Consider the following 27,015-nt stretch of genomic DNA (forward strand, 5'->3'; position numbering starts at 1 on the left):
ACGGTTAGTTGAAGCAGACAAAATGGAATATAAAAGCTCTAATCAAAAGTAAGGAAAAACAGGTTAAGTATCAGGGACAACTAAGTCAATAGACAGCAGTTCCCTGAATACTTTAAGAGCAATAAAACGAATGCCCTAGTATCTTCCTTGACATGAGGATTCTGTTCAAACCCAGGGGGTTTATAGATATTGTACAATTCTTTTGTACCTACAGATATTCAGTATTTCTTTAGATGAAACACACAATAAGGAGAAATAGCATGTGATTCTATAGCCAAACATGGGCGATCCATTAAAAAGACAAGTGACAGCTCAACCCTCTCTCCAGGAACATTTGTCACCTACGCCTTTATCCTTAAGGGATTTCAGTTGAATGACATTTGCTGTAGGTTGATAATTAGTTTTTCTTTCTTTCTTTTTCTTTTTTTTTAAAAAAAAATCATAGGAGGCCAATGTTGGCTTCTTCCCCATGAGAGACACTAGCCTGAGTGGTTTTGGGAATACGTGCCTTGATCAGATTTGCACTATGACTCCTGAATGCATGAGCCAACCCAGTAACACCTGCTTTCCTGACAGGCCACCTGGGACTAGCAGCAAAAGGATCCATCAATTCCACTCTCTCCAGAGAGATCACCCAGACCTAGTGGTAAATGTACAGTTGAGTGCCAAATTAAAAAGTAAAATTCCATCCGCCAAAACCTACCAGAGGTCAACTTAACATAGAATTTATTTTTTTTCCAACTGAACTGCAATTGAACTAAATACTAAGAAAAGTATCACTTACACCGAAGGAGGAAAGGTGGGTTATAGTGAAATTCCTTAATTACATCTGGTCAATATATTGCTAAGGGCTTGCTCTGAGGTTCTCATCACAGGGTGGGAATACAGTTGCTTCCTACCCAGAAACTGTGAATTACTTATTTTGTATTATAGTAAGTTTGGGCAAGCAGATTTTTTGGTAACACAAAAGCAGAAAATCTATAAGCAATCACATTTTTATTTTTTTATTTTATTTTTTAAAAAATATTTTATTTATTCATGAGAGACACAGAGAGAGGCAGAGACATAGGCAGAGGGAGAAGCAGGCTCCCTGTGGGGAGCCTGATGCGGGACTTGATCCCAGGACTCCAGGATCACACCCTGAGCAGAAGGCAGGTGCTCAACCACTGAGCCACCCAGGTGTCCCAGCAGTCACATTTTAATTCAAAGTAGTTTCCTTTTCATAAAGAGAGGTAGACATTTTTTATTTTTGGCCTATGTATATGCATTTTCTGTTTTGGCTTCCATTTACTTTTCTACAAACATTATTTAGCTTTGTCATTCTATATGTTACAAGATGTATTCTCTGTCCCCCCAATTACCTATTTCACCTATTTTTAACAATGAAGCTATTTCTTTAAAGTTATATCGGTACATGTTTTCAAAAATCAATTCTATGAGGTTTATTAAGAAAAACAATAGTTTGCCTTTAACTCCTCAGTGGTAACCATTTGACCTTGTTTAGTTGATTATTTTATATTACCTATATGTCTCTACATGATTAAATAACACACTTATATTACTATTGCTTGATTTTTCAATTTGAGGCATTATGTATTGACTTCCCCAAATATAGAAGGTGATGATTTAGCTCCTTTCTCCATCCTCACTTAAATTCTTCACAATACATATGCACGTATCCCATCTCCTATTCTCTCATATATTGTAATTTTACTTAGATCAATATTCATGTTCTACATTATTATTATATAAACACTATTTATAGCTAAGCCATTGTGATAAACTATGATTACCTTTCCTTTCTTGCATACTTTTTGTTTTCTTTGGGTTTTTAATTTTATATTTTTAAGATTTCATTTTTTTTTTTTAAGATTTCATTTTTAAGGGATCCCTGGGTGGCTCAGCGGTTTAGCGCCTGCCTTTGGCCCAGAGTGCGATCCTGGAGACTCGGGATTGAATCCCACATCAGGCTCCCGGTGGATGGAGCCTGCTTCTCCCCTCTCCCTATGTCTCTGCCTCTCTCTCTCTGTGACTATCATTAAAAAAAAAAAAAATGTAAAAAAGATTTCATTTTTTAAGTAGTCTCTACAGCTAACGTGGGGCTCAAACTTACAACTCCATGATCAAGAGTTGCATGCTCTACCAACTGAGTCTGCCAGGCACCCTTTCTTTGGGTTTTTAATTTGTTTGGTTTTCAATGTACTTACCTCTAATTCAACTACGGACTATGACTACCTGTTGTCTAAACCTTAAGATACTGAGATGTATCCCATAATTTACCAATTTCATCTTCCTGAAGAAGTCTCCAATATGGTCTAATTGTCCTCTGTGCCTGGTATGCAGCAATCACCTTGGGACTTGTACCCTCTCACACCTTGGGGAGCCCCTGTTTTCTATAGCATACATCATCTTCTTTCTTGGCTTATTACCTCAGGACTTCCAATAGCTCATAAGAGTTTATGAGAGGTCAAATTTTTTGGATCTTCCATGTCCAAAAATGTTTTATTTCATCTTTTCACTTGAGTTGGCATTCTAGGTTGAAAATAATTTTCCCTCCAAATTCTGAAGGTATTGCTCCGGTCTCCAATGTTGAAGACACTCTGATTCCTATCCTTTTGTCTGAAACTTGTTTTCAGTCTTTCTTCTCTGGAAGCTTCTAAGATCTTATCTTCTTCCCCAGAGTTCTGAAAATTCATAATGATGTGCGTTAGAGCAGTTTTATTTTCATCTATTTTAGTTGCACCTATCAAGACCTTTCAGACTGGAAATATAAGTCTTTCAATTTGGGGAAGTTTTCTTTAAGTATTTCATTAATGATTTCCTTTCTGCTTCCCTCTTTCCCTTTCTGGAACTCCTATTTTTTTTTTTTTTTTTTTAAACAGCAGTTCTCCCGCTGACGGGTTTTTTATTTTTTATTTTTTTTAATTTTTATATATTTATGATAGAGAGAGAGAGAGAGAGAGAGAGAGAGAGAGAGGCAGAGACACAGGCAGAGGGAGAAGCAGGCTCCATGCACCGGGAGCCCGACGTGGGATTCGATCCCGGGTCTCCAGGATGGCGCCCTGGGCCAAAGGCAGGGGCCAAACCGCTACGCCACCCAGGGATCCCTCTGGAACTCCTATTATTCAGATTTTTGGCTCTCACAAATTGGTTCTCTTTTCTTTGCTTTTCCCTTAGTTCATGTCTTTCTGGTCTACTCTATTTCCTTAACTTCAACTCTATTTTTATTGTATTCTTCATTCCTGTCACATTTTTAATTTCCATGGAGAACTCTTTCATGTTCTCTGTAAAGTCCTTTTTATAATTACATCCTGTTTTTATTACATTTGCAATATCTTCTTTTTGAATTTTTTTTTAAAGACTTTATTTATTCATGAGAGACACAGAGAGAGAAGCAGAGACATAGGCAGAGGGAGAAGTGGGTTCCTTGCAGCGAGCTGGATGTGGGAGTCGATCCCCAAACCCAGAATCAGGACCTGAACAGAAGGCAGACGCTCAACCACTGAGCCACCCGGGCATCTCTTTCTGAGATTATTAATAGAATAGTTTCGCAGAGTCTGTTTTCTCTGACCTGATTTTTTCCATTTGTTGCCTTTGTTTTTAAAATTTTTTGTCAAGGGCTTTTCTCAAATGTTGATGATTTTTCACTGTTTTTTCATTTGTAAGAACAGGGACAAAAAATTTGCTTGAAAAGTCTGATAGTTATAGGAGTTGACCTTGGTGATTATGAGCTTCACTGCAGTATGACCAAGCTGATTAGTTGTAGAACTTCCAATGTCAATGCCTTTATTCTTCTTGGGCTGGTCAGATTCCTCTCTTCCAACTTCCTGATCGGAGGGTAAAGGCCTAGTTGTGGATGGTGGGGTGGTGTCAGCACAGAGTGTACATAATACCCTATATTTTCAGTACAGAAACCGTTCATCCTTGAGTGGTCTGTATCTACCAGTTGAGGAACCATTTTGTTTTACATTCTCTAGAAAATACAGCTCCAGTCTTTTGTGGGATAGAATAAAGCAGGTGATCTGGATATCTGACTCCTCCTTAAACAGACTTTAATGAATCTTCCTTATTTAAGCCATCTCCCCCATCCACCTGATCCCAATCTTCAGCCTTCTGGAGTACAGTGTGAGATGTGAAGTGGCTTGGTTCTTGGCCTTCCTCTTTTAAGGATTGTTTTTCTTAGGTCTGCTACATTCATATACCTACCAGCTGCCACAATTTGTAACTGTTGTCCTCTATCCTTATTCTCCTGGAGGTCTTATATCTTTTTTAAAAAAATTGTTTTAGTAGGGTTTGGGAAAGAAGGAAAGCAAATGTATGCATTAAAACCATCATTAGCTGTGGTGCCTGGGTGGCTCAGTTGGTTGAGTATCGGATTCTTGATTTTGGCTCAGGTCATGATCTCAGAGTTGTGGAATCGAGCCCTCCATCCAGCTCCAGAGTCAGAGAAGAGTCTGCTTCTCTCCCTCTCCCTCTGCCCCACCCCCCGTGTATGCACGCATGTTCTCTCTCAAAAATAAATAAATCCTAAAAAAAAAAAATAAAATAAAACCATCATTAACCTGAAAGCGCTCTCTTCCCCAAACTTATTGTTCATGATACATAGGTACCTTCCAGCTTTTTCTGTGATTTTAACTGTTTTGTCATCATCCCCACTCCCATCTTGGTTTTGGTTTTGTCTTTACATTGGTAATATCAGTCTTTCTAAGGGGCAAGAGACAGTGTATACCTTCTGAAAAAGCAGCAACGGAGAAAAGAATGGGTAAGTACTCATCTATTCTCTGAGTGCCTTGAAGACTATATTTCCATTTCTTCTTCTGTATATACAAAAAGATTCTATCTATTCAACCAGCATTTGCACAACACAGTTTGGTTTTTTAAAAATGGATTTATTTTTGACAGCATGTAGGTGGGTCTTGGTTTTTCCTGTCTCTCCCTCCTTCATCCCTCCCTCCCTCCCTTCCTCTCTTCCTTTCTAAAGAAATCTCTAATACCAATGTGGGGCTCGAACGCACGACTGTGAGATCAAGAGTCACATGCTCTATCGACTGAGGCAACCAGGTACTCCTGCACAAGTTTGTAATATTCAAAAATAATAAACCACATGGCTTCTAACAGCCAGGGTCTTGCAATTTAGTTGGGAAGACAAGCATAAATAACAAGTGAATACTAATGAAGTCAGGATCATGAGGGCTCACTGTGGCTAAAAAAGAAAGAGAATAATAACAGTTCAAGAAAAAATGGTTAGAAGAGAGAATTAGTCATGATGGAAATCAGGAGAATTCAATGGGATTCTGAGGTTAGGAGAGCCATCTTCTATCCACATTCATGTTCTGTCTTCTAACTACAATCTGATTTTTCCTTAATTTTAAATATTTGTTAAAACTTATTAACATTTATTAAAAACCTTTGTATAAAGTAACCAACAGAAGTTTGAGGGACATTTATAGCTAAGTCAATCACTGACTCAGACGGCACTATCAAGGCGGTGAATGCTACCCACCCAACTGCAAAAGTTGTAGGTGTAACCTGCTTTGAGAAAAATAAACATCTATTAAAAAACAAAACAAAACAAAACTATTCATGATGCAAAATGAAATTATTTAATTTGCAAGACTGAACTTTACACAAAGCTTTTACTCACTGTGCCAATTATTCATTTATTGCCTCTCTACCCTCTGTGATACTAGAGCTGGACCCTGCAACAGGCTACATTTTTCTTCTGTCAGCTGGCTTGATGTTAAGCTTGCCAATAGAGAGGGTGCTGGTGGGAGACTGCAGGCTGAAGAAGAAAGAAAGAACTTTTCTTCCTTTTTACACTGTATGGTTTTTCTCCACAGTGAGAAGCCGGTTGGTATTGGGGGTCCCCACATTGTTCACCTTGCCAACAGTGGTTCTCAGTTCAGTGGCAGGGCTCCTTCTGGCTAAGATTATTTACCACCACAGGGCAGCTCTTCCTATAATTCACCAGCAGAGTACCCTTTGGCAGTGGGCAGCATGTTCTGCTGGCAGCTCTGACCTCTCTTCAGAGGTCTGAATCTCAGCCTTGTGGGAACCTCATCTAAGTTTCTAATTTCCTCTGTGGTTCGCTTTCCTTCAGCCCCAGGAGAAGTGGCTTTCTGTAGCTTCTACTCCTGTACTCCTTAGAGTCTTCTACCCCTTTCACCTAGTTAACAATTTAACACTTCTTTACTTAAAATCTTCCCTGTTCAGATTATTCCTCATTGGATTCTGGCTGTTACAGTCACCCAAAAAGACCAAACAAATGGAATACAAATGATACCAAGTAAAGACGGTCCCCAAATGCTAATGTTAAAAAATAAATTCTAGCAACTACTGTTAGAAGTCTAGAGAAATCCCCCCCAAGAGAAATCCCCCCAACACCAATTCTGAATAAGACAACTATAAATATAAGGTTGCCCAAACCATGAGTAGTACTAAGCACTGAAGAACAAGAGTAAAGAACAACTATGTCAGAGAAACTTTTAGATTCTGTTGTGATAAAATTACAAGATTAGTGGCTGACAAGAACCCAATAGATGAAAGAACCTGATTATAAGAAAGCATTTAATAGTGCTTCTCCTGGCATCTTCCTTGCAAAATTAATTAAAACTAGCCAGGATATATGAGTCTCATGAATTGAAAACTGGCCTCAAGACCGCAAGGAGTGATTATAAACTGCCTTAAATCACATTGAGGAAAGTGTCTGGTAGAATGTCCAGAGAGTATTAGATTGGTTATAATCCAGTATTTCCATTAATGCTTGGGAAAGTAGAGTAAGTTAATTAATGTTTAGTAGACGTGAACTAGAAGGGATCTGTAAAAACCAGTATGGTTTAAAGTATAAAAAATTTAGAAAAGTGAGAAAGATGTAAAAAAAAAAAAAAACCTCTTTCCCTTTATTATAAAAAATTTAGATAAAAAGTGATTTTTACCCAGTGATCTCAAAACCTCCACATGCAGGTGGGACTATGTATAGTTGACAGCAAAGAATCAGAGGTTTTTATCTGGGCTAAGAACAGCATCTACCTTGGGGGATCGAATTCCTTTCATTCTATAGAGATTATAAATTCATGGAGAGAAGAGTGTTTAGGTCTATAAATAATCCTTTGCATGGCTACATCATACAGCAGCTTGAGTTAATGCCAGAATTTCCTTTCTGTGTGGATTTGTAGATTTACAAATATACAAAAGTAGAGACAAAATGGAAGAAGTAAAAGCAGCAAAACACTAGCAGCCAAACTGAATTTTTTTTTTATAGATAAAGATATCACTAATGCTTTAATAAAGAGATTGCCTAAACTCAGAAGTTGTCTGGTCTTTCCCCTCCTTTCCTGTACTTTCCTGGCATCCTATATGGAGAACACAGAACTTATGTGGGGCCTCAGTGGAGAACAAAGCAGACACTAATAGGGGGATGTAGACAGTGCTGGTAGAACATATATCATGAGCATGGGAGTGAAAGTAGGAAAAACCTAGTCTAGCAATCAGGTATAGCCTTCCAAAAGAGTTGTCATTTAAGCTAAGCCTGGAGTTTGCTCTAGTCACTATGTGGACTCCTTCTCAAGGGAATGATTTGTGAATGCTAATATCTTGCTATGGGAGAGAAAATGGTCTGGGGCTTTTCTCAAATTCCCTTCATCCAGTCAAAAGGGGCCCGGGGCCCCAGTGTCTGTTTTTTTGTTTGTTTGTTTTTTTAGAGAAATTCAGGGCCCTAAAAATGCTAGCAAGTCACAATTAAGCTAGGAAAGGGCTGGGTTAAACTCCTCCTGCACCCATACCCATACCGATACAGTATGCTTCATGTTTCTTTCTAGCAGTTAGCTGGGTAGCGGGGAGACAAGTACTGACCTTAAGAAGTGATATTCATGGCAGTGCTAAGCAGTCCTCAGAAGAGCATCCAGGGCCAGGACCCAAAGCCTTCCCTAGTTACCATGGCCAGAGGGCTTAGGCTTGTTCAGCAATCAAGTTAAGGAGCAGAGGCTTTAGAATCAATCATAGGCCTGAGTTCTAGTCTTGGTGCTGTCATTAAATATCTTGGGCAAGTGATCCCCTCTTTCTTCTTCTGTACAGTGAGGATAGTAATAGTAGCTACCCCCAACAAAAGTGGTATCAAAGCATGGAAAAGAAGCTGGGCAGAGTGCCAGTCACACATCAGGAAATGCAGGCTGTTGATGCTAATAATAAACAAGAATATACCTATATGTGAAGGACTATATCTATAAGTAGCAGAAGGACTAGATATAGGTTTATTTGTATATGCCTAGATTGTTTATTAAACCAATATTTAGTTATCTTAGAATGTCCCACAGGCAAACAAAACACAACAGGTTGAAAGCAAGTATCTCTCAGCCCCAAACGGTACTTTTACTTACATTCTCTATTCTGGTTAATAAAACCAATTACAAACTACTCGAGTTAGAAACAGAGTTATCTAAGACTCCTGTATCACTGCATCTTTTAAAACTGATATTCTTATATGCACCAGATATGAAAAAGAGAGGGAAAGATAGTGAAGAACAAGTCAACAGCCTCAGCCCTCAACTATGAGTGTTCTTCCTAACAAGAGGCCAGCTGACTTCCTTGCTCATCATTCTACAGTGGCCACCCAGAGCCTTTGGGATAATGTGTAGAGAAATATTTATGTATAAGCACACACATAACAATCTTGTTTATAATTTCAGGAGATTTTATGGACTTTTAATGTGTCTACACCTTGGCTCATATCATATGCACAATCAGGCTCCTTCCTGGTTTTCCATCCTGGTCTCCTGACTGCTTACTCAGCAGTTCCCCAAACATAGCATGCCTTGGGCCCGTGCTTCTACCATTGCTTATGCCCAGACTTCCTTACCCACACTCTGTGCAGCAATCACCACCCCCATGTCCTCTTGACCCCACTGCTTACTGCCCAGCTTTAGAGACTGTTTAGGGTTACTTCCTCTGTCTGAGATAAGGACCCTTCCCTAGTGCTCTCCAATAAATCATAATCTCAAGGACAAGAACGTTCTCTTTTTCTCTATAACCCCACGCTCAGCAGAGTATGTCCACATAGGAGGCATTCACTTATTTCTGAATGATTAAGTTTAACCTTTTAGGGCTCACACGCTGGTAGACATAGGTAATTGTCTACACATAGGCATTTCCTCACTTAATCTTTGTTAACAAAACCCTGGTTTTAATCAAGTAAAGGGTGAGCATGTACTCAGGAGAGACTGGGTTCCTTCCCAGTTCCAAGGATGAACCAGGATTAGTCCATCTCAACCAATGATGGTAGTCTCATTTCTCTTGACCATGATTAGTTTAAGCATAGGAATGTGACCAACACTGTTCAACGGCATGCAAGGGAAATCTGCTTCAGAGCTTCTGGGATTTCTCTCACTAATAAGAAGATGCATAGGGGAAAACACAATTCCCTTTTCTATCTTAGGGTACTGTTGTCAGCCTATGATGTCAAAAACTTTAGCAGCCATCTTGCAAACATGATGGAAACCAACCTAAGTGTGTGTGTGAGGGATCCAATACACTGAAATGACACAGCAGAAAGATGGAGCTAATAGGGGTCTCCGATGATAATGTCAAGTAATGAATTACTCAACCCTAAATGAAGTGCCTCTATATTACATCTTTATCCTTTAAACCTTTGTAGTTGATTCTTCTGTAACTTGCAGACAAAAGGATCTTTTTTTTTTTTTTTTAAAGGATCCTACCAATAGAGAGTATATTAGTTTTCTGGGACTGTTGTAATGAAATGAGTGGCTTAAACATCAGAAATTCACTGTCTTACAGTTGTGAGGCTACATGTCTAAGATCAAGGTATCAAAGGGCTGTTTCCTTCGAGGCCCATGAGGAAAGGATCTGTTCCAGATCTGTCTCCTTGGCTTTTAAGATGGCTGTCTTCTCCCTGCATTTCTTCACAATCATCTTCCCTCTATGTGTCTGTCTCTGTGTCTAAATTTCCCTCTTATATAAAGATACCAGTCATACTAGATTAGGACCCACCCTACTGACCTCATTTTAATGATTACCTGTATAAAGACCCTATCTCCAAAAAGATCACATTCTGAGGTACCAGAAGTTAGGATTCTGACATACCTTTTTGGGGGGCACACAGTTCAATCCTAACAGAGACCCTTTAAAAAAACCTAATGAAAGCCATCAATACTCTCCACAGAGAAATATTTATGTATAAGCATACACATATAATTTTGTTTATAATTTCAGGAGATTTTATGGACTCTTAGGTTAAGAACCATAGCTACACTACCTTCCTGAATATGACACACACCTGAGCATTAACTACACACTTACAGACACTAAAATTAGTATTGTCTAGGTAGCAACATTATATTGCAGGCAATTCTAAGGGTACTATGTTATGTATATGCAAAGGCAGGAAAGAGGTATTTTATTGAATGAAGGTTATGTTAAGATTACAAGAAAGCTTTAAGGAAAGGAAGTTACCAAGAGTCTTCTTTAAAGGGATAAAGTCAATACCCTTCATTTTACTTAAAAATTTTAGGGATTATTTGGGTAAGTTTAACCTCAGAATTTCCAGTATTAAGTTTTTCTTATAATTAAATGAAAATACACAATCTACAGTGAAAATTATTAGTACAAAGAGGAGACACATTTTATTTGCCTAAATCTGTTAATGTTATATGGCTTGAAACTTAAAATAATTGAGATCTAACCACTGAGAATACAGAGCTTTTAAAATGCTGGTTTCCATGGCCCCAGAAAACCTGCACAGTCAGGAAGGTTGGAAGGAGCTCTGGAGCCCAGAAAAATGGCAGGAAACAAAGTTAGAGCAACTGGAAGGAAAACTAGAACCATCTAAGTACAACATCGATGTAACTTGCAACATGTAAGGGTCTAGAAAATTCTGAAATTTTGCACTATTTATTTAACTCTGAGAACTAGCATTCAAAATCATTAAGGGTCATTTGTGAACTGTGGTAATCAGATCAAATAAGTTTGATTTTTGCTCTCTAGAGATAAATAAGGTAACAGACACTTTCCTTCTTACTGTTAAAGATCACTACAAATCAAAGTTAAATTATAAAGTGAAATGCATAAGAACCAATCATTAAAAATCTGATCACTAAAAGCTACCTCTGAAGTTGGAACAAAAATTGGAAATGTTTGCAATCTGGCAAATAATGCACAAAATCCTTAATTACTGAGAAGTACATTTTTTTTCTCCCATGGAACATCCTCATAGCCACCACATGTAGAACCTATACTAAATGATAACAAAAATGTAACTCTGCCTGGGAGAATAAGGATACACTACATGGAGAGACTGGGATTTCAAATAGCCTTGGAGGATAAGTGCAAATTTTCCAGATAAAACTGGAGAGAAAGGCTAAGTTGATATTAAGAAAGTCCTTTGTGAAAGCCTGAGGAATCTGAATTTTATCTTATAAATAAGACCCAAGGAGCCAAAGAACTTTTATAAGCAGGAGTATGACATACTTAAAAGATATATTTGTGGTAGCAGAAGACACACTTTTTTACTGTTGACTATGGCAACTAAAAATGCCATACACCTAACAGATGCTCAAATTAATACTTGTTGATAGACTTACTGAATGAAGCTTTATGAAAGAATTATCAGAACATGTAGATTGACACATAAACAAAGGCCAGTCCAAAGAGCCACTACTGGGTATTCATCTACAGTAACAAAAAGTATCTAGGGCTTGATGCTTGTGTTTTGATACTACTCAGAAAGAGGTATTATGATTTGTAATCAAATGATGCCAATTCTTTCTCTACAGTAATAAGACTGTATCTGGCTTGAAATTAAACAAAGCAAATCAATAACCTTATCTAGGGGAAATGATGCCAAATAAAATAGCATCTAAAACATCAATTTTTCTTTCAGTCTGTAAGCCCTTTTCTTGCTTGGCTGTACAGTCTCCAATCATCCCTGAAATACAAGTGATTGGGCTTTTCTAGACCCACCAGTTAAGGGGAGGGAACATTTATCTACCGTCAATTCATGGGACACTAATCTCCTTCCCACTTCTCTGATTACAAGCAAGCAGGATGCTAGAGGGAAGGCCTCAACAGAAGCTTTAAAAATAAATAAATAAACCCAGCCCCTTCTGCTCCAGGAATACAGAAAAGATTGGCATTAGTACAAGAGAAAGTGATCTGTCCAAACAAAAGCCAATCTGAAGGAGGAGCAAACCCCACAAGCTAGCCTGGCATTATTGGTAGGAAGATAGCACACTTGTTAAAAATGTATATTTTAATTTTCTGTATTGCAAAAGGCCCCAATTTGCCCAGGGATCTAGCTAAGCTGCCATTTTCTACTACGACAGAGTCTAATCTTTATTTAATGGATTTAGCATCTATCTTTACTAGAGTGGTCTCTAAGGAAAAGGGGAGGGGAGAATGAAGGGGCAGAGAAGAGATGATCAGATCCCCCCTCCCCCTTTCATCCATCCGGCGCTCATGTTTGTGTTCAAAATTCAATTACCTCCTTATTGATACTTCACAGAGATATTTAAGCTGCAAACATGAAGCCCTGATTTCCCAAGGGGCCATGCCCCTCTCTATTTCACTGCTCTGCTTCCCCCTGGGTGAATTCCTGAGGCGTCCATATTAATAGGTAATCAGTCACAATTCATTTATTAAACAGCTAGCAAGGTTTATCAGCCTGCCCTGATTAGCCCGAAGAAACCACTGAATTCCTAATTTATTTATGGAAATGTAAGTGTCTTTCTGAATTCCATTCAGGAGCTGCAGGAGTGTTTTGGTCACCGCATCCTGCAATCTAACAGGCAGCACCAGCAGCAAGAGAGCTTTCCAGGAAGAAGAGGGGCGACCAGAAGGCAAGGAGCCAGGGACATACACTGTAGAGATTCTTCTCCTGGCCACGGGATTTGAGTCGACATAATCCTTGGATTAGTACTTATTTGATTGCTTTTTGTTTACATAAAAGAGTTTGAAATGTTGTCACTCAGCAGCCATTACTATCCACTGTAACAAAAATCAATCTCATGGATGCTGCCTTTTGATTGGCAGAAAAGTGGCCCTTAATGGAGTAGTACTGAGGACCTCGGTGAGTTAAAAGACAATCATTCTCAGCAGAGTTAAGACACCAAGCTGGAACAGCAAATCCAAACCATGAAAATAATACTTTGCAAGCATTTGTCTTAGAATAGTAACTAAACCAGATTTTGTTTTAATCTTCTACTATTCTAGGCTGTAGTGACAAAACAGCTTTTCAGATGATTTCCACAATTCTAATCAATTAACAATTCACCCAAAATTGCCCATTACTAATTAAAAGGCCAATTCAGATTAAATAAAGCTCTTATGAGGAACATTAAGACCCATGCTAACTGCCCCAATGGGTGCAATTAGAAAAGAAACTGTTTTGGGGACATGAGCAGATCATACAAGACTCTTATTTTCAGCTAGAATTAGAACTGGTTTCTTCTGAAAAAATGATAAAACACAAAAAACACTAAAAAATGTAGCCTATGTTTCAATGCCAACAAAGAATGTTAATGCTTATCTTTGTGTGGGTTATCCACAGCCAATATTTCCAAGTCCCAATCTGCCTTCCTCAGAGTTTACTATGATTAAGAGCAACCTCCCCCTATAACCTAGTGTATGCAGTGAAAGGCAAGCCATAATACTAAGAAAAACATCAAATCCCAATGAGGATGATGCCTGGGTGGCTCAGCGGTTTAGCACCTGCCTTTGGCCCAGGGCATGATCCTGGAGTCCTGGGATCGAGTCCCACCATCAGGCTCCCTGCATGGAGCCTGTTTCTCCCTCTGCCTGTGTCTCTGCCTTTCTCTCTCTGTGTCTCTCATGAATAAATAAATAAAATCTTAAAAAAAAAAAGTTAAAAAAAATCCCAATTGGAGAACATTCTACAATGTATCTAACTAGTAAGTCCTCCTTAAAACTGTCAAGGTCATCAAATACAAGGAAAGCCCGTGAAACGGTCACAGCCAAATGGAGCCTATGGTGAGTTATGATTCCTAAATGTAATGATATCCTTGATAGGACTCCGGAAATAGGAAAAAACTAAGGAAATCTGAATAAAGTATAGGGAAAATGTTAAACAAACAAAAAAAGTTCGTTAATTGTAACAAATGTATAATAAATATACCATAACAATAATAGGGGGAAACTGGGTGTAGGTTATATGGAAATTGTTCCTTTATAATTTTCCTATAAATACCTAAAACTATTCTAAAAATTAAAAATCTAACTAAAAAACAGAAAGTGACAACATATAAACTAAATTACAAGGTGGCCAAAACATGAATAAATATTTATAATTTTACAACAGAAGGTTGAAGAAAGTACTTTTGAAAAGTCATTTTTCATTGAAAACAATATTTTTGGATTAGTGAAAAACAACACATTTATAAATGAAAATTTTCATATATATTTATTTGTTTTTACCTAATAGGAACAGCAAAAACATATTTATAGTTATTAGTATATTTAGTTATCAGTTTTAAATGTATTCTCCTGAAAATGTTATCTCTATGCAAAACGTCAATTAGTATTATAACTGCAATAAATGAGAAACCCCCTAAAACACACACATACACACACACAAAAGATAAAAAGCAAAGCAGTTATGATAGGAAAAAATAAGTAACTGGGAGGGATGTTTTTTATTTTTTATTTTTTTTGGGGGGAGGGATGTTTGCAAAGAAAATCAATATAGCCTCAAACCAAATATTAACATTCTTCATGTTGTATTACTGTTACTTTAGGATATGTTAATATTACTGTTCCTCTGAGTTTGAGTCATCAAGAAATTATTTGTATATGCTTTGGCTAAAGATGAAACAGGCTCAAGTCAGGAGCACCAATCTTCCCCATTCCCAAATTAACAAATGTATACATTCGGATTCTGTTAATAACTCCATAATGAAATGTAATAAAATTTTCTTTTAAGGCCCAATGTCTTTATCTGAACTGCCCAATATATAAAAATGCTACATATGGCCCTGGCTTCTAAAATACTAGCTAAGGAAAAGTAAAAACTGAAGCGCATCCTGGCAGGTATAGCATGCTACAAATAAGGGCTGTGGAGTCAGATGACATGGACTTGATTTACAGCTCTTGGGTCAGCCCAAACCTTTGTGAACTATAAAATGGGGTCAATAGTCCAACTTACTCAGTGTGGTTGTGAGGCTTTGGAAACTATGCATTTAAAGCACTTAGCACAGTACCTATTAGTAGGTACTCATATAATGATGGCTGTTGAGGCTACGCTTATCAATGTTTCTCAGCTGGCATTTGATGACTACAGGCAGAAAAACCTGAGGAAACAAAAAGTTAATTGAACAGTATAAAAACAATGCAAAGTCCATCTGTAGAGTTCATTAACATTAACACAGCACCCATACATTCAATGCACCTACTTGATGCACTTAACCTATATGGAAGGCAAAGCAGTTATTTATCACTTATAAATTCATTGATAAGAAAAATTAGGCAAGGTCAATAGCTAATAACGAGCAAAGTCAGGACTTGAATGTAATTTTCCTCACTCTAACTGGCTAGTTCTTTGGCCTCCCATTCTGCATCTTATGCACGTTCTGTCCTTTGGCTGATAACTCTTTGACTTCTCTGGCACATTACTCTGATCCATGTCAAATTCCTTACAACTAAAACCCCTATAATGCTACAGGATTTCTTAAACTCCACTGCTTTCATCAAGCGCTACCATTTTAAGAAATTTCAATATGAAAAAGAGACTATTCAAAAAGCATTTGATTCGTATTAAAATAACCAACAAAAACAGACTGGTCAATCACTTTAATTTTTCTTCTAATTTATGCTCAAGTACACCCTAATCTCCTCATCAATAAATTTCATTGACATCCTTGTCCAAGGCAGTTATTCATTACCTCAGTCTTTGATATTTACATATTCCTACAATCAAGACAGAAAAAAAAAAAGATAAAAAGATGCTGGTTAAATTCTTCTTGAGTATTCTATGCATTAACACCCACTTAAGTAAGACTACATTAAACAAACTTCCTATTGCAGATTATCATTCTAGGATTTTATGTGGAAAAATCTGTCCTCTACACTTGTAGACTCTAAATCTTATGGACTCATTTAAAATAGTTCTGGTAATACATGAAGTAACAAATGAACAAAAATATTAAAATGTTCTTTCTGGTCTACTTGTCCCAGCAGGTGACTCTTTATCACTCCTACCAAAGAAAGTTGCTAAGAGTTACCCCCACATAGCTGCATTTTAACTAAAAACTTCAAAGGGAATACTGCCATCTACTGAATCACATTTATCACCATTCCGTGGCTATCACAGTAATACCTCAACTTAATGACTCCCTGAAAACAAAATTTTTAATACTAAACATATTTATTGTTAAAAGCAAACATTTAAGGCACAAAAGTTGTATATATTCATAACTACCCACAACAAAAAATCCTAAAAAGCAATTCCTCTTATTCTTATCCAATGATATAATAAGCCCTGCTCAAAGCAATATATTTTTTTAATTTTAAAAAAGATTTTATTTATTTATTTGACATAGAGAGAGCCAAGTACAAGCAGGGGGAGTGGCAGAGGAAGAGGGAGAAGCAGGCTCCCCACTGAGCAGGGAGCCAGACACAGGGCACATCCCAGGACCCCAGGATCATGACCTGAGCCGAAGGCAGATGCTTATCCGACTGAGCCATCCAGGGGCCCCACACCAATATTTTGAAATACTACTAATGCTTGATAACTTTCTTTGTGTAAGCTTCCCATAGCAAGCCGAAAAGGCTAGCATCTCAATTTAACAACAGCCTAGCTATTAGACTTCTGAGTGAATTACTTAACTTTTATCTTAGCCACTATTTATCTTAAAAAAGATTTTTTAGTTAACTTTTAAAGTGCAGCATATACATAGAAAAATGTATGAGTCATAAGTATATGTGAGAGGAATTTCACAAAATGAACACACAACCACCATTACCAGCCCCCCCGCCCCAGGAGTCTCCCTTCTTATGCTCCCTCCCAGCCACCACCATACTTACAATGCAACCATTATTTTGATTTATATCATCATAGATTAGCTTTTGAACTTTATATAAATGATATCGTATAATACGTAATCTTTTGTGTCTATCTTCATTTACTTAATGTTCTGTTCCTGAGACTCATGTTGTTGCAAATAGCAAGTTTGTTCATTTGCAGGATTATATAGTATTCTAGCATGTGACTATACCTGAGTTTATTTGTTCATTTTATCGTCAATGAACTTTTGGATTGTTTCTAGTCTGGGTCTATTATGAATAGCACCATTCTGAATATTTCTGTATGCATCTTTTGGTATACAAATGTTTACATTTATATTTCTGGAGTATATATCCAGCACTGGAACTACCAGATCATAGGGTATATGTATGATCACCCTTAGAAGATACTGCCTATTTTCCAAAATGGCTGTACCCATAATCATTCACCATTTAAAGTCTCATATTTCTCAGCAAAGGGCCAATCTTTCAACTGGAAATTGTTCTCAGAAAAATTTGAGACAGTTGGAAGCAGGTTGGGAGTACTCAGGGGAAGAGAGTACAGAGAGTTGCTTAGATCTTTACTTGAGACCTTCCCAGACTTGGTTCCTCCTTGAGGACTATGACCTATAGTCCACAGGATGCTAGAAGCCTATTTTGAGTCCATATCCCAAGTCACTATCAGTTTACCAGAAGGTTTCTCCTGGTCAGGTTCTTCGAAACATTCTCTAAAACCTAATCAATACCTCAAATTCCTAGATAAAGATATTATGTTTTTGAGCACAAGCTAAGTTGTTTAGTTGGAATTTAGAGGTATTTTAATACCATAACTTCCTTCCCATCTGACTACATGGAATGTGTTTTATTTTATTTTTTAAAGATTAATTTATTTATTTATGATAGAGAGAGAGAGAGAGAGAGAGAGAGAGAGAGAGAGAGAGAGAGAGAGAGGCAGAGACACAGGAGGAGGGAGAAGCAGGCTCCATGCCGGGAGCCTGATGCGGGACTCGATCCCGGGACTCCAGGATCGTGCCCTGGGCCAAAGGCAGGTGCTAAACCACTGAGCCATCCAGGGATCCCCTGGAATGTGTTTTAATGTAAAGAAGTTTCTCAAAAAGAATATTAATGGAATTAAATTGGGATTACTACAATGGGAACCCTTCCTCCAAGATTTCTCCTATTTACAATGACAAAGACTCTTGTCAATAATGTGAGAATACCATGCCTAACTTCAATCTTGTACTGATCAGGATTTGTACAGTCTTATCTCATCATGATGTCTCAACTTAAAAGCAAAAAGGAAACAGCTGCCAGAATATTTTAATACCTATGAATTCAGAGAATTGCTCTATGTCAGTCTAATCATTTTGTAGAGTTATAAAAATATCTGCTACAAAAGTGTGCTATAAGTATGTGTCCTTATGTGAGGGTAATAAAACAGTGCACAGCCACAGGTCAGAGTATGCCAACCCAGAACCGATAAACATCAGTGCTGCTGTGGATTTTAAATACTGTTCTGGCTAATCTTTTTAAAGGACTCTTGTTTATTAAACCAAGAATTAGCTGCAATAGTAACCAACTGCTTCAGTGCTTCAACAATGAGTTGTGCCTAATGAAAATTCAAAAATCATCACTGCATTCATAAGGAGTTAACAGTCAGCATGTAGAAGACTAAAAAAAAAATCAAAATATTTTTAAAATTAAGAATCTTTGAGACTATGATGGGTAGTAAATCCATTCAACATAGAAAGCAGAAATAATCAAATCATTGTGAAAGTGCAGGTCAAACTCACTCTAGGCCAGAGATGCCTGACAGTGGCTACTTTCTTATCTCGTTGTTACCACTTACAGGCTTACCAGGGTAAAACCCAGAGAGGGTACAGCATGGTGCAGTGGCCAAATAACATGTAAGGTCACTTTGCCTCCCTATGTAATTACTCAGCTGTATGTGAACGAACAGGCAAACAGGCAATGCCTTTTACTACTGTACTAGCAAATTTGGGCTGCCAGCAAGGGAAATGAATATGAGAAAAAAGTATTTGTGGAGGTTAACCAAAAAAGAACTGCTACATGGAATGTTACATTTTACATGGAATCTTACAATGTGGAGGAAACCAATTTGGCAATGATAATATAGAAAATTTATTTCTTTCATTGCAGTTTAAATTCTTTTTTTTTTTTAAGACTCTACCAACCACCTTCAGCCCACAATCATCTCTCATTTCTCAACTCCTATGGTACTCAAGTGGCATTCAGTATATGCTCTCTTGTACTTTGATCTTTTTACATATCTGCCTTGTCACCCTAATCAGATTATAAGTAGAAGAGTACATGTTTTTGACATCCAGGGTCTAGAACCATTGCTTTTCATAGCAGGCCATTAATAAATGTTTATTTATCATGATAACATCTAAATCCTAAGAAACAGATGTGAACCCTTAGTACAGTCAGATGTTATAATAAGCATCAAGGATGATCAAGAGATTATTTTAAATTTGCTTTGGGTAAGAATTAAAGAAGAGGATGGGTAGAAAAGACTCATTCAGGAACTGAAGGAAGTCATGTATTTAAAAAAAAGGCCTTCAGTTAGGAGCAGGGCTGTAATGGACTTCTTCAAATCCTTTTGTGTTTCCTGGACTATCATGTCTTTGTTTTCTTCTTTTTCTCATATAATTTGTTTTAAAATAGAAATATAATTCATATGTCATAAATTTGCTCCCCCCTTAAACCATGGTAAGATACACATAAGATACACATTTTATCACCTTAACCATTTTTTTTTATTTTTATTTTATTTATTTATGATAGGCACACAGTGAGAGAGAGAGGCAGAGACATAGGCAGATGGAGAAGCAGGCTCCATGCACTGGGAGCCTGACGTGGGATTCGATCCTGGGTCTCCAGGATCGCGCCCTGGGCCAAAGGCAGGCGCCAAACCGCTGCGCCACCCAGGGATCCCCACCTTAACCATTTTTAAGTATACATTTTGGGGGCATTAAATATATTGATATTGCTATGCAACATATGTTAAAACTTCTTCCTCTTGCAAAACTGAAACTCTGTATCCACGAAATAACAACTCCCCATTCTCCTTTTCTCCCTTCCCCAGTCCTTGGCAACCACCTTTTTGCTCAACTGCTCTTCGTACTCATATAAGTAGAAACATACATTATTTGTCTTTTTTGCCTCATCTTACTTAGCATACCCTCAAGTTCATCCACGTTGCAGCATGTGTCAGATTTTCCTTTAAGGTTGAATACTATTCCATTGTATGTATATACCATGTTTTGTTTGTCCATTCATCCATCACTGGACACTTTGGGTTGTTTCCATCTCTTAGTAATTTTTAATGTTGCTATAACATGGGTGTACAAGTATCTTTTCAAGTCTCTGCTTTCAATTCCTTTGGGTATATACCCAGAAGTGGAATTGTTGGATCATATGTTAATCCAATTTTTTTTTTAATTTTGAGGAAGCACCATACTGTTTTCCATAATGGCTGCAGCATTTTTACATTCCCAACAGTAGTGCACAAGTGTTCCAGCTTCTCCATATCCTTGCCAATACTTGTTATTGTCCATCTTTTTCATTATAGTCATCCCAGTGGGTGTGGAGTAGTATCTCATGATCTTGATTTGCACTTCCCTAGTGACCAATGATGTTGAGCATCTTTGCATGTGCCTAATGGCTATCTGTATAATCTTTGGAGAAATGTCTATTTAAATCCTTTGCCCACTTTAAAAATTGGGCTATTGTCTTTTTATTGTTGAATTATATGAATTCTTTATATATTCTGGATACAAGCCCCTTTTATAACACAGAAATGATATACAAAAGTTCTCTCCTATTCTGTAGGCTGTCTTTTCAATTTCTCTTCTCTTCTCTTCCTCTCCCCATCCTTCTTTCTCTCTCTCTTTTTTTTTTCCTTTTAAGTAAATTCTATACCGAATGTGGGGCTTGAATTCACAACCCCAAGGTCAAGAGTCATATGTTCTACCAACTGAGCCAGCCAGGTGCCCTGTACCTTTTCTCTTTTTCTTTTCTTTTTTCTTTCCCCTTCCTTCCTTCCTTCCTTCCTTCCTTCCTTCCTTCCTTCCTTCCTTCCTTCCTTCCTTCCTTCCTTCCTTCCTTCCTTCCTTCCTTCCTTCAAGATTTTATTTATTTACTCATGAGAGACACAGAGAGAGGCAGACACATAGGCAGAGGGAGAAGCAGGCTCCTCACAGGGAGCCTGATGCGGAACTCGATCCCGGAACCCCAGGATCACACCCTGAGCCTAAGACCGATGCTCAACCGCTGAGCCACTCAGGCATCCCACTTTTTCACTTTCTTAATGGTATGTTTGAAGCACAAAAGTTTTACATCTTGAAGTCCAATTTTTAATTTTCTTTTTCTGCTTGTGTGTTTTTGGAATCATATGTAAAGAAACCACTGCCTAATCTAAGGTCCTAAAGATTTATGCTTATGTATTCTAAGATTTTTATAGTTTCAGCTCTTACATTTAGGTCTATAATGCATTTTGAGTTAATAATTGCATTCAGTGTAATGTAAGGGGTTCAATTTGGGGTTCTTGTCTGTGGATACTGTATTTTCCGAGTACCATTTGTTAAAGAGACTATCTTTCTCCCCCTGTCCCCCAACTGAATGATCTGGCACCCCTGTTAAAAAGTAATTGACTATCAATTACCATACTGTCTTGATTATTGTAGTTTTGTATGAAAATTTTGAGACTATGAGTCCCTCAACTTTGTTCTTTATCAAGATTTTTTAGCTATCTTGGTTCTCTTGTATTTCCATGTGAATTTTAGGATATCCTTGTTAATTTTTGCAAAATCAGTTTCATTCTTGACCTAAAGTTCAGGAATAGTTCCCATATATGGAAGGGTCCATAGTCCTTGCCAGGTTAATCATGTAAACTGGGATCTTCTCACTGGTTACACCCTCCAAACACCAAAGCAAATGTAGGTGATAACAGACCATTTTTGCATATATTAATTTGACACACTGGTGGTGAACAATAAAAACAGAATCAAATATAATCTCTAAGGACAGAATTATTAATTTAAATAATTATTAGACCTCATTTATGGCAAAAATCACTTCTTCTTCTAACAGTGTTATAAAATATTCCAAAGAAAATCAGACTGCATAAATAAAAAATATTTAAAAAAAAAAGGGGGGGGGTGCCCGGGTGGCTTAGAAGGTTAAGCATCTGCCGTAGGCTCAGGTCATGATCCCTGTGTCCTGGGATCGAGCCCCACGTTGGGCTCTTGGTTCAGTTGGGAGCCTGCTTCTCCCTCTGCCTCTTTCTCTCCCCTTGCTTGTGCTCTCCGTTTCTCAAATGAATAAATTAAAAAAAATATATTAAAAAAAAGAAAGAAAATCAGACTGTAGCATTATATACACTACTGAATAGTTCTGTTACATAAGAACTGAATTTTACTACACTTTCTACTTAAGGAGGAAAACAAGTTATTCTAAACACTCATAACTCTTACCAGTATAAAAATCCAAGTTTTTAATATCTGTGGGATTTCAATTATAAAAGCATGAAAGTCAATATAACAGAAGAGTTTTTTTTAATTTTTATTTATTTATGATAGTCACACACACAGAGAGAGAGAGGCAGAGACACAGGCAGAGGGAGAAGCAGGCTCCATGCACTGGGAGCCCGACGTGGGATTCGATCCCGGGTCTCCAGGATCGCGCCCTGGGCCAAAGGCAGGCGCCAAACCGCTACGCCACCCAGGGATCCCCTATAACAGAAGAGTTAACTTGCAATTTTGCTGAGGAACAACACAACACAAACAACACAAACTAAAGAACCAGTCATTCTGCTAGTTAGTGAGCCTAGCAGTCCACTCACCACCACCATCCCATGGTGGCTGTGATGTTCCCTAGTGGTACTCTTAGAAATAGTAAAGATAACACTATGGAAACTGGAGAGACTAGACATTTCTACAAAGTTGGAATAAAATATGGATACATTTCTTGAGGCTGGCTCAGATCCATGACACAAATAGTTCCATCACATATTCAGCAGTGTATGAGAATGCTTTAACAAGTGCACCAGCTTTACCAAAACTATCCATCAGAAAAGAAAAATGAAAGCTGAAAAGGCAGTAAGGATGGTACAGGTAACACGGGACTCATGATGACCACAATGTGATTTGGTAGAAAATGTGAAGTTAAAGGGTTCATAAAAACTAAGAGTTATCAGTCATAACAAGAAATTGATTGGGGCACCTGGGTAGCTCAGTCAGTTAAGCATCCCACTCTTGATTTTGGCTCAGGTCATGATCTCAGGGTCATGAGATCAGGCTCTACATCAGACTCTGTGCTCAGCAGGGAGTCTGCTTGAGATTCTCTTCCTTTCCCTCTATCTCTCTCTCATTTGTGCTCTTTCTTTCTCTAAAATAAATAAATACAATCTTAAAAAAATCAGGCTGTTTAACATGGATATGAAAAGAAAATGCCTTTGTAAACATAAATTGAGAAGATCTATTAGACAATAGGTATTTATCATGTACCAATTTTAGGAAGTGTTGGGAATATTCAATGACTAAAACCCCAAATGCCTAGATATCCTTTTGGGTTTCTGGAGTTTAAGGTCAGACTACCTTAACCACTTTGTTGTAATAGCAGACTTTATGCAAAAATTAAGTTTGCCCTACTAATCTGAGAATCTCAGGACATAAAAAGAATTTTTTTCCAAACATGGATAGGTCAATAAAAAAGCAACTTTTTTTGGACAGGTCTTATAAATACTGTATGCCAGAAATGGAGAAATATCTAATTTCTCAGAAGCTTGATTTCAGGTTCTCCTCATCATGGTCCATCCTAAATGGCTATGGTTTACAACATTATATTTTGTAACATCAAGTTGATGTTCTTTCTCCTCTTAATGTTTCTGACTTTTCTTTCAACTGGGGTACAAAATATGAGCCCAAGGTATATATGACTTAACCATACTTTGGCATCATAAAATGCTACGGACAAAGATCTCAAACTTGATTATAGCCAGCTTTAGTAGAGGTACATCCTTGATTACATAAGAAATATTACGGAATCTTACTGGAGGCTGGGCGATCTTTGGATGCTTACTGGCATACCTTATAGAAGAGGGCAGTGTATGACTTCAAGATTATTTTCACAGGCAATGAAAAGGAGTATATCATTAATACCGGTGAGACAAGAGGGTGGCAAAGGTGTGGTGGGCACACATAGAGGTGACACGGAAGAACTGAAAGAGCATGAAGACTTAGAGATGATTTGGCAAAGAATGGCAAAGAGGGGGCACCTGGCTGGCTCAGTCAGAAGAGTATGGACTCTTGATCTTGGAGTCATGAATTCAATCCCCACATTATTAATAAATAAGCTTAAAAAAAGGATGGCATTGAAAGATTAGAACAATTTGGGGGGTTTTCATAAATTTAGTCAAAGTTCTACCATGGAAAATTGCTATTTGAAATCATAACCAGTTATGATTGAATAAAACTTTGAGCAATAAAATTTTCACTGATTTTGTACCAGGGAATAAAAGCAAAACACAGCTACCATTCTTACTGTTCTTTAGAAAGAAGCTATCAGGGGCATCTGGGTGGCTCAGTTGGTTAAATGTCTGCCTTCAGTTCAGGTCATGATTCCTAGGTCCTGGGATCAAGTCTCACACTGGGCTCCCTGCTTCTCCCCTTCCCTCTGCCTGCTGCTCCTCCTGCTTGTTCTATCTCTCTGTCAAATAAATAAATAAAATCTTTTTTTAAAAAAAAAGAAAGAAGGTATCACTTCATGAACGTTTCCTCTCAAAATACTGTCTCACAATTCTCTCCCTTATCTCCTCTACCACTTGCCTCTTTCTTTTTCCGAGGCTAATGTAGAAATGTGACTTTTTCTTGAATTCAGTGCGTTTCATGATCCCACCACATAGTCCATAATAATGTGACATCACTATCTTTATTTTTTTTTTAAAGATTTTATTTTTATTTATTCATAGAGATGCAGAGAGAGAGAGAGGGGCAGAGACACAGGCAGAGGGAGAAGCAGGCTCCACGCAGAGAGCCTGATGCGGGACTCGATCCAGGGTCTCCAGGATCACGCCCTTGGCTGCAGGCGGCGCTAAACCGTTGCGCCACCAGGGCTGCCCGACATCACTATCTTTAATCTGAAGATTCAGGCAAGTTCAAATCAATGCTTTTACTAATAATCCAATGTATTACAGTATAACATTTATTTTAGTGGGGGAATTACTTTAGTTACTTCTAATTATGAAATAATTTACATAAAAAATCCAAAGGGATAACTTGGTTTTCTTCAAATGTACCTTACTGCATTTTAGAGGAAAAATAATGTGCTATGGGTTAGCACAAACTTGGGAAATCACAAAGTTCCCTCATGAATATCAAGGTCCTATCTTGATGGCAACAAGTTGACTCTAATTTACCACAGAAGTGCCAGATGCTCACTTTATAGGCAAATTTCATAAGCTTTACATTTAATGAGAAATTGTTAGATACATTTGGCAAGGGAAGATTATCTCTCAGATGTTGAGAATATCAGCAGAAGAATCTTTTTGCTTCATTCTTCCTAGGAGAGATTGGCTGAAATGATTTGACAGTTAAAAATAATTTGAACAGTTAAAAATCCTCATGGTAAATTCTTTGTTGAAAGGTCAAGTACATCTCCTGAAATGTACTATTTCTTTCAGAGTAAGATGGGAAGATAGAATACAAAATAATATATAAAATCAGAAAGATGTTCTGTTATACTGTAGGTATTATTCACAAAGTTGTTACAACTTGATCATTTATAATACAAAGAATTTTAATTCCATGGTCTATCTATAGTAAAAACAAAACAAAATAAAACAAACAACTTGTTCCTAAATTTGCCTGATTTGCTTAATAGATTCACAATCTTCTGATGGCTTAGGGAAACCCCCTAATCTTAACTTGATCAGAAAGCTGAAATGTTATTAAGACAAGTAGGGCCACAATCAGTCTGTCTCATATTTTTCTATTTTTTATTTTATTTTTATGACCCTTTAAAAACATAAAAACTATTTTTAGTTCACAGGGAATACAAAAACAGGTGGTGGGCCAGGTTTGCCAACCTTTAGAATAGTGCTATCTAGTGGAAATGTTCTCAGTCAGGGCTGTCCAATATGGTAGCCACTAGCCACACATGGCTACTAAGCATTTACAAGTGTGACTGGGGAATTCAATTCATTTGTTTTATTTTAATTAATTTAACTTTAAATACTATATGCAGCTAGCATTTACAATTTTGAATAGCTTAGGTCTAGAGAATCCCCAATAGCCCACAAGAGCCCCTGAAATCTCTGATATACCCATGTGTTCCAAGAATCTACTGAATGCTTGGACAAGAGGTAAATCAGGCATAAACAGTAATTTTTACTAATAACAACCTTCAATTATTAAGTTAAGCATTGCACATCAATTGGAATGCATCAAGGTGAGGAAAACACCATAGAAGAAACTGGAAATAAAACTAGTTGGTATCTCAGAATTACTAGTATGACATCTCTTCAATAAAGATGGGCAAATCAGAACTCTGAAGTGTTGAGAGAATGAGCCTATAGGGCTTTGAATTAAAAACATATAATGTTCATATTTTTGATAGAAGTAACATTTTTATCACTCAATCTGCATAGATCCTATTCAAGACAGATGCAACTAAAATTAGGTTTTTGTTTGCCTGAGAAGACAAGTGATTTCTCTCATCACTGACCTGAAATGCTCCTAGAAAATTGCTTTGCTTCATTCAGCACACTGCCACTCCCAGCAAGGCCCCTCAAGTTCACAAGGTACAAACTTGCTTTGTTAACCAAGCTGTTAACATAAGAAACCTAAGTACTCATTTTCATGTGCTGACAAATCATTTCCCAAGTCCATTAATGCATTCAAACTTGATACTTGGAACTTCTGAAGTAGAAAATTAGGAGAAAGAACATTCATTCACTTGAGAAGAAGCCTT

The 27,015-nt window shown here is 37.5% G+C and overlaps 1 protein-coding gene across 3 annotated transcripts in view; it reads right to left on the reverse strand.

Moving 5' to 3' along the window:
- The window catches only part of LIN52 (lin-52 DREAM MuvB core complex component), a 115,228-nt gene that overhangs the window by 35,024 nt on the left and 53,189 nt on the right, over nt 1–27,015 (reverse strand). Inside the window, exon 6 of one of the 3 annotated variants that reach the window (XM_055304382.1) lies at nt 2,098–2,684. The exons of 1 other annotated variant lie outside the window; for it this stretch is intronic. In XM_055304382.1, the coding sequence (XP_055160357.1) occupies nt 2,683–2,684 (2 nt within the window). In that variant the 3' untranslated portion in view covers nt 2,098–2,682. Of the gene's footprint in view, nt 1–2,097; nt 2,685–14,817; nt 15,312–27,015 lie in introns of those variants that run through there. One more of the 3 variants, XM_055304380.1, reaches the window with a different exon arrangement.

The sequence above is a fragment of the Nyctereutes procyonoides genome, unplaced genomic scaffold, assembly GCF_905146905.1.
Source record: "Nyctereutes procyonoides isolate TBG_1078 unplaced genomic scaffold, NYPRO_anot_genome, whole genome shotgun sequence".
Classification (NCBI taxonomy): domain Eukaryota; kingdom Metazoa; phylum Chordata; class Mammalia; order Carnivora; family Canidae; genus Nyctereutes; species Nyctereutes procyonoides.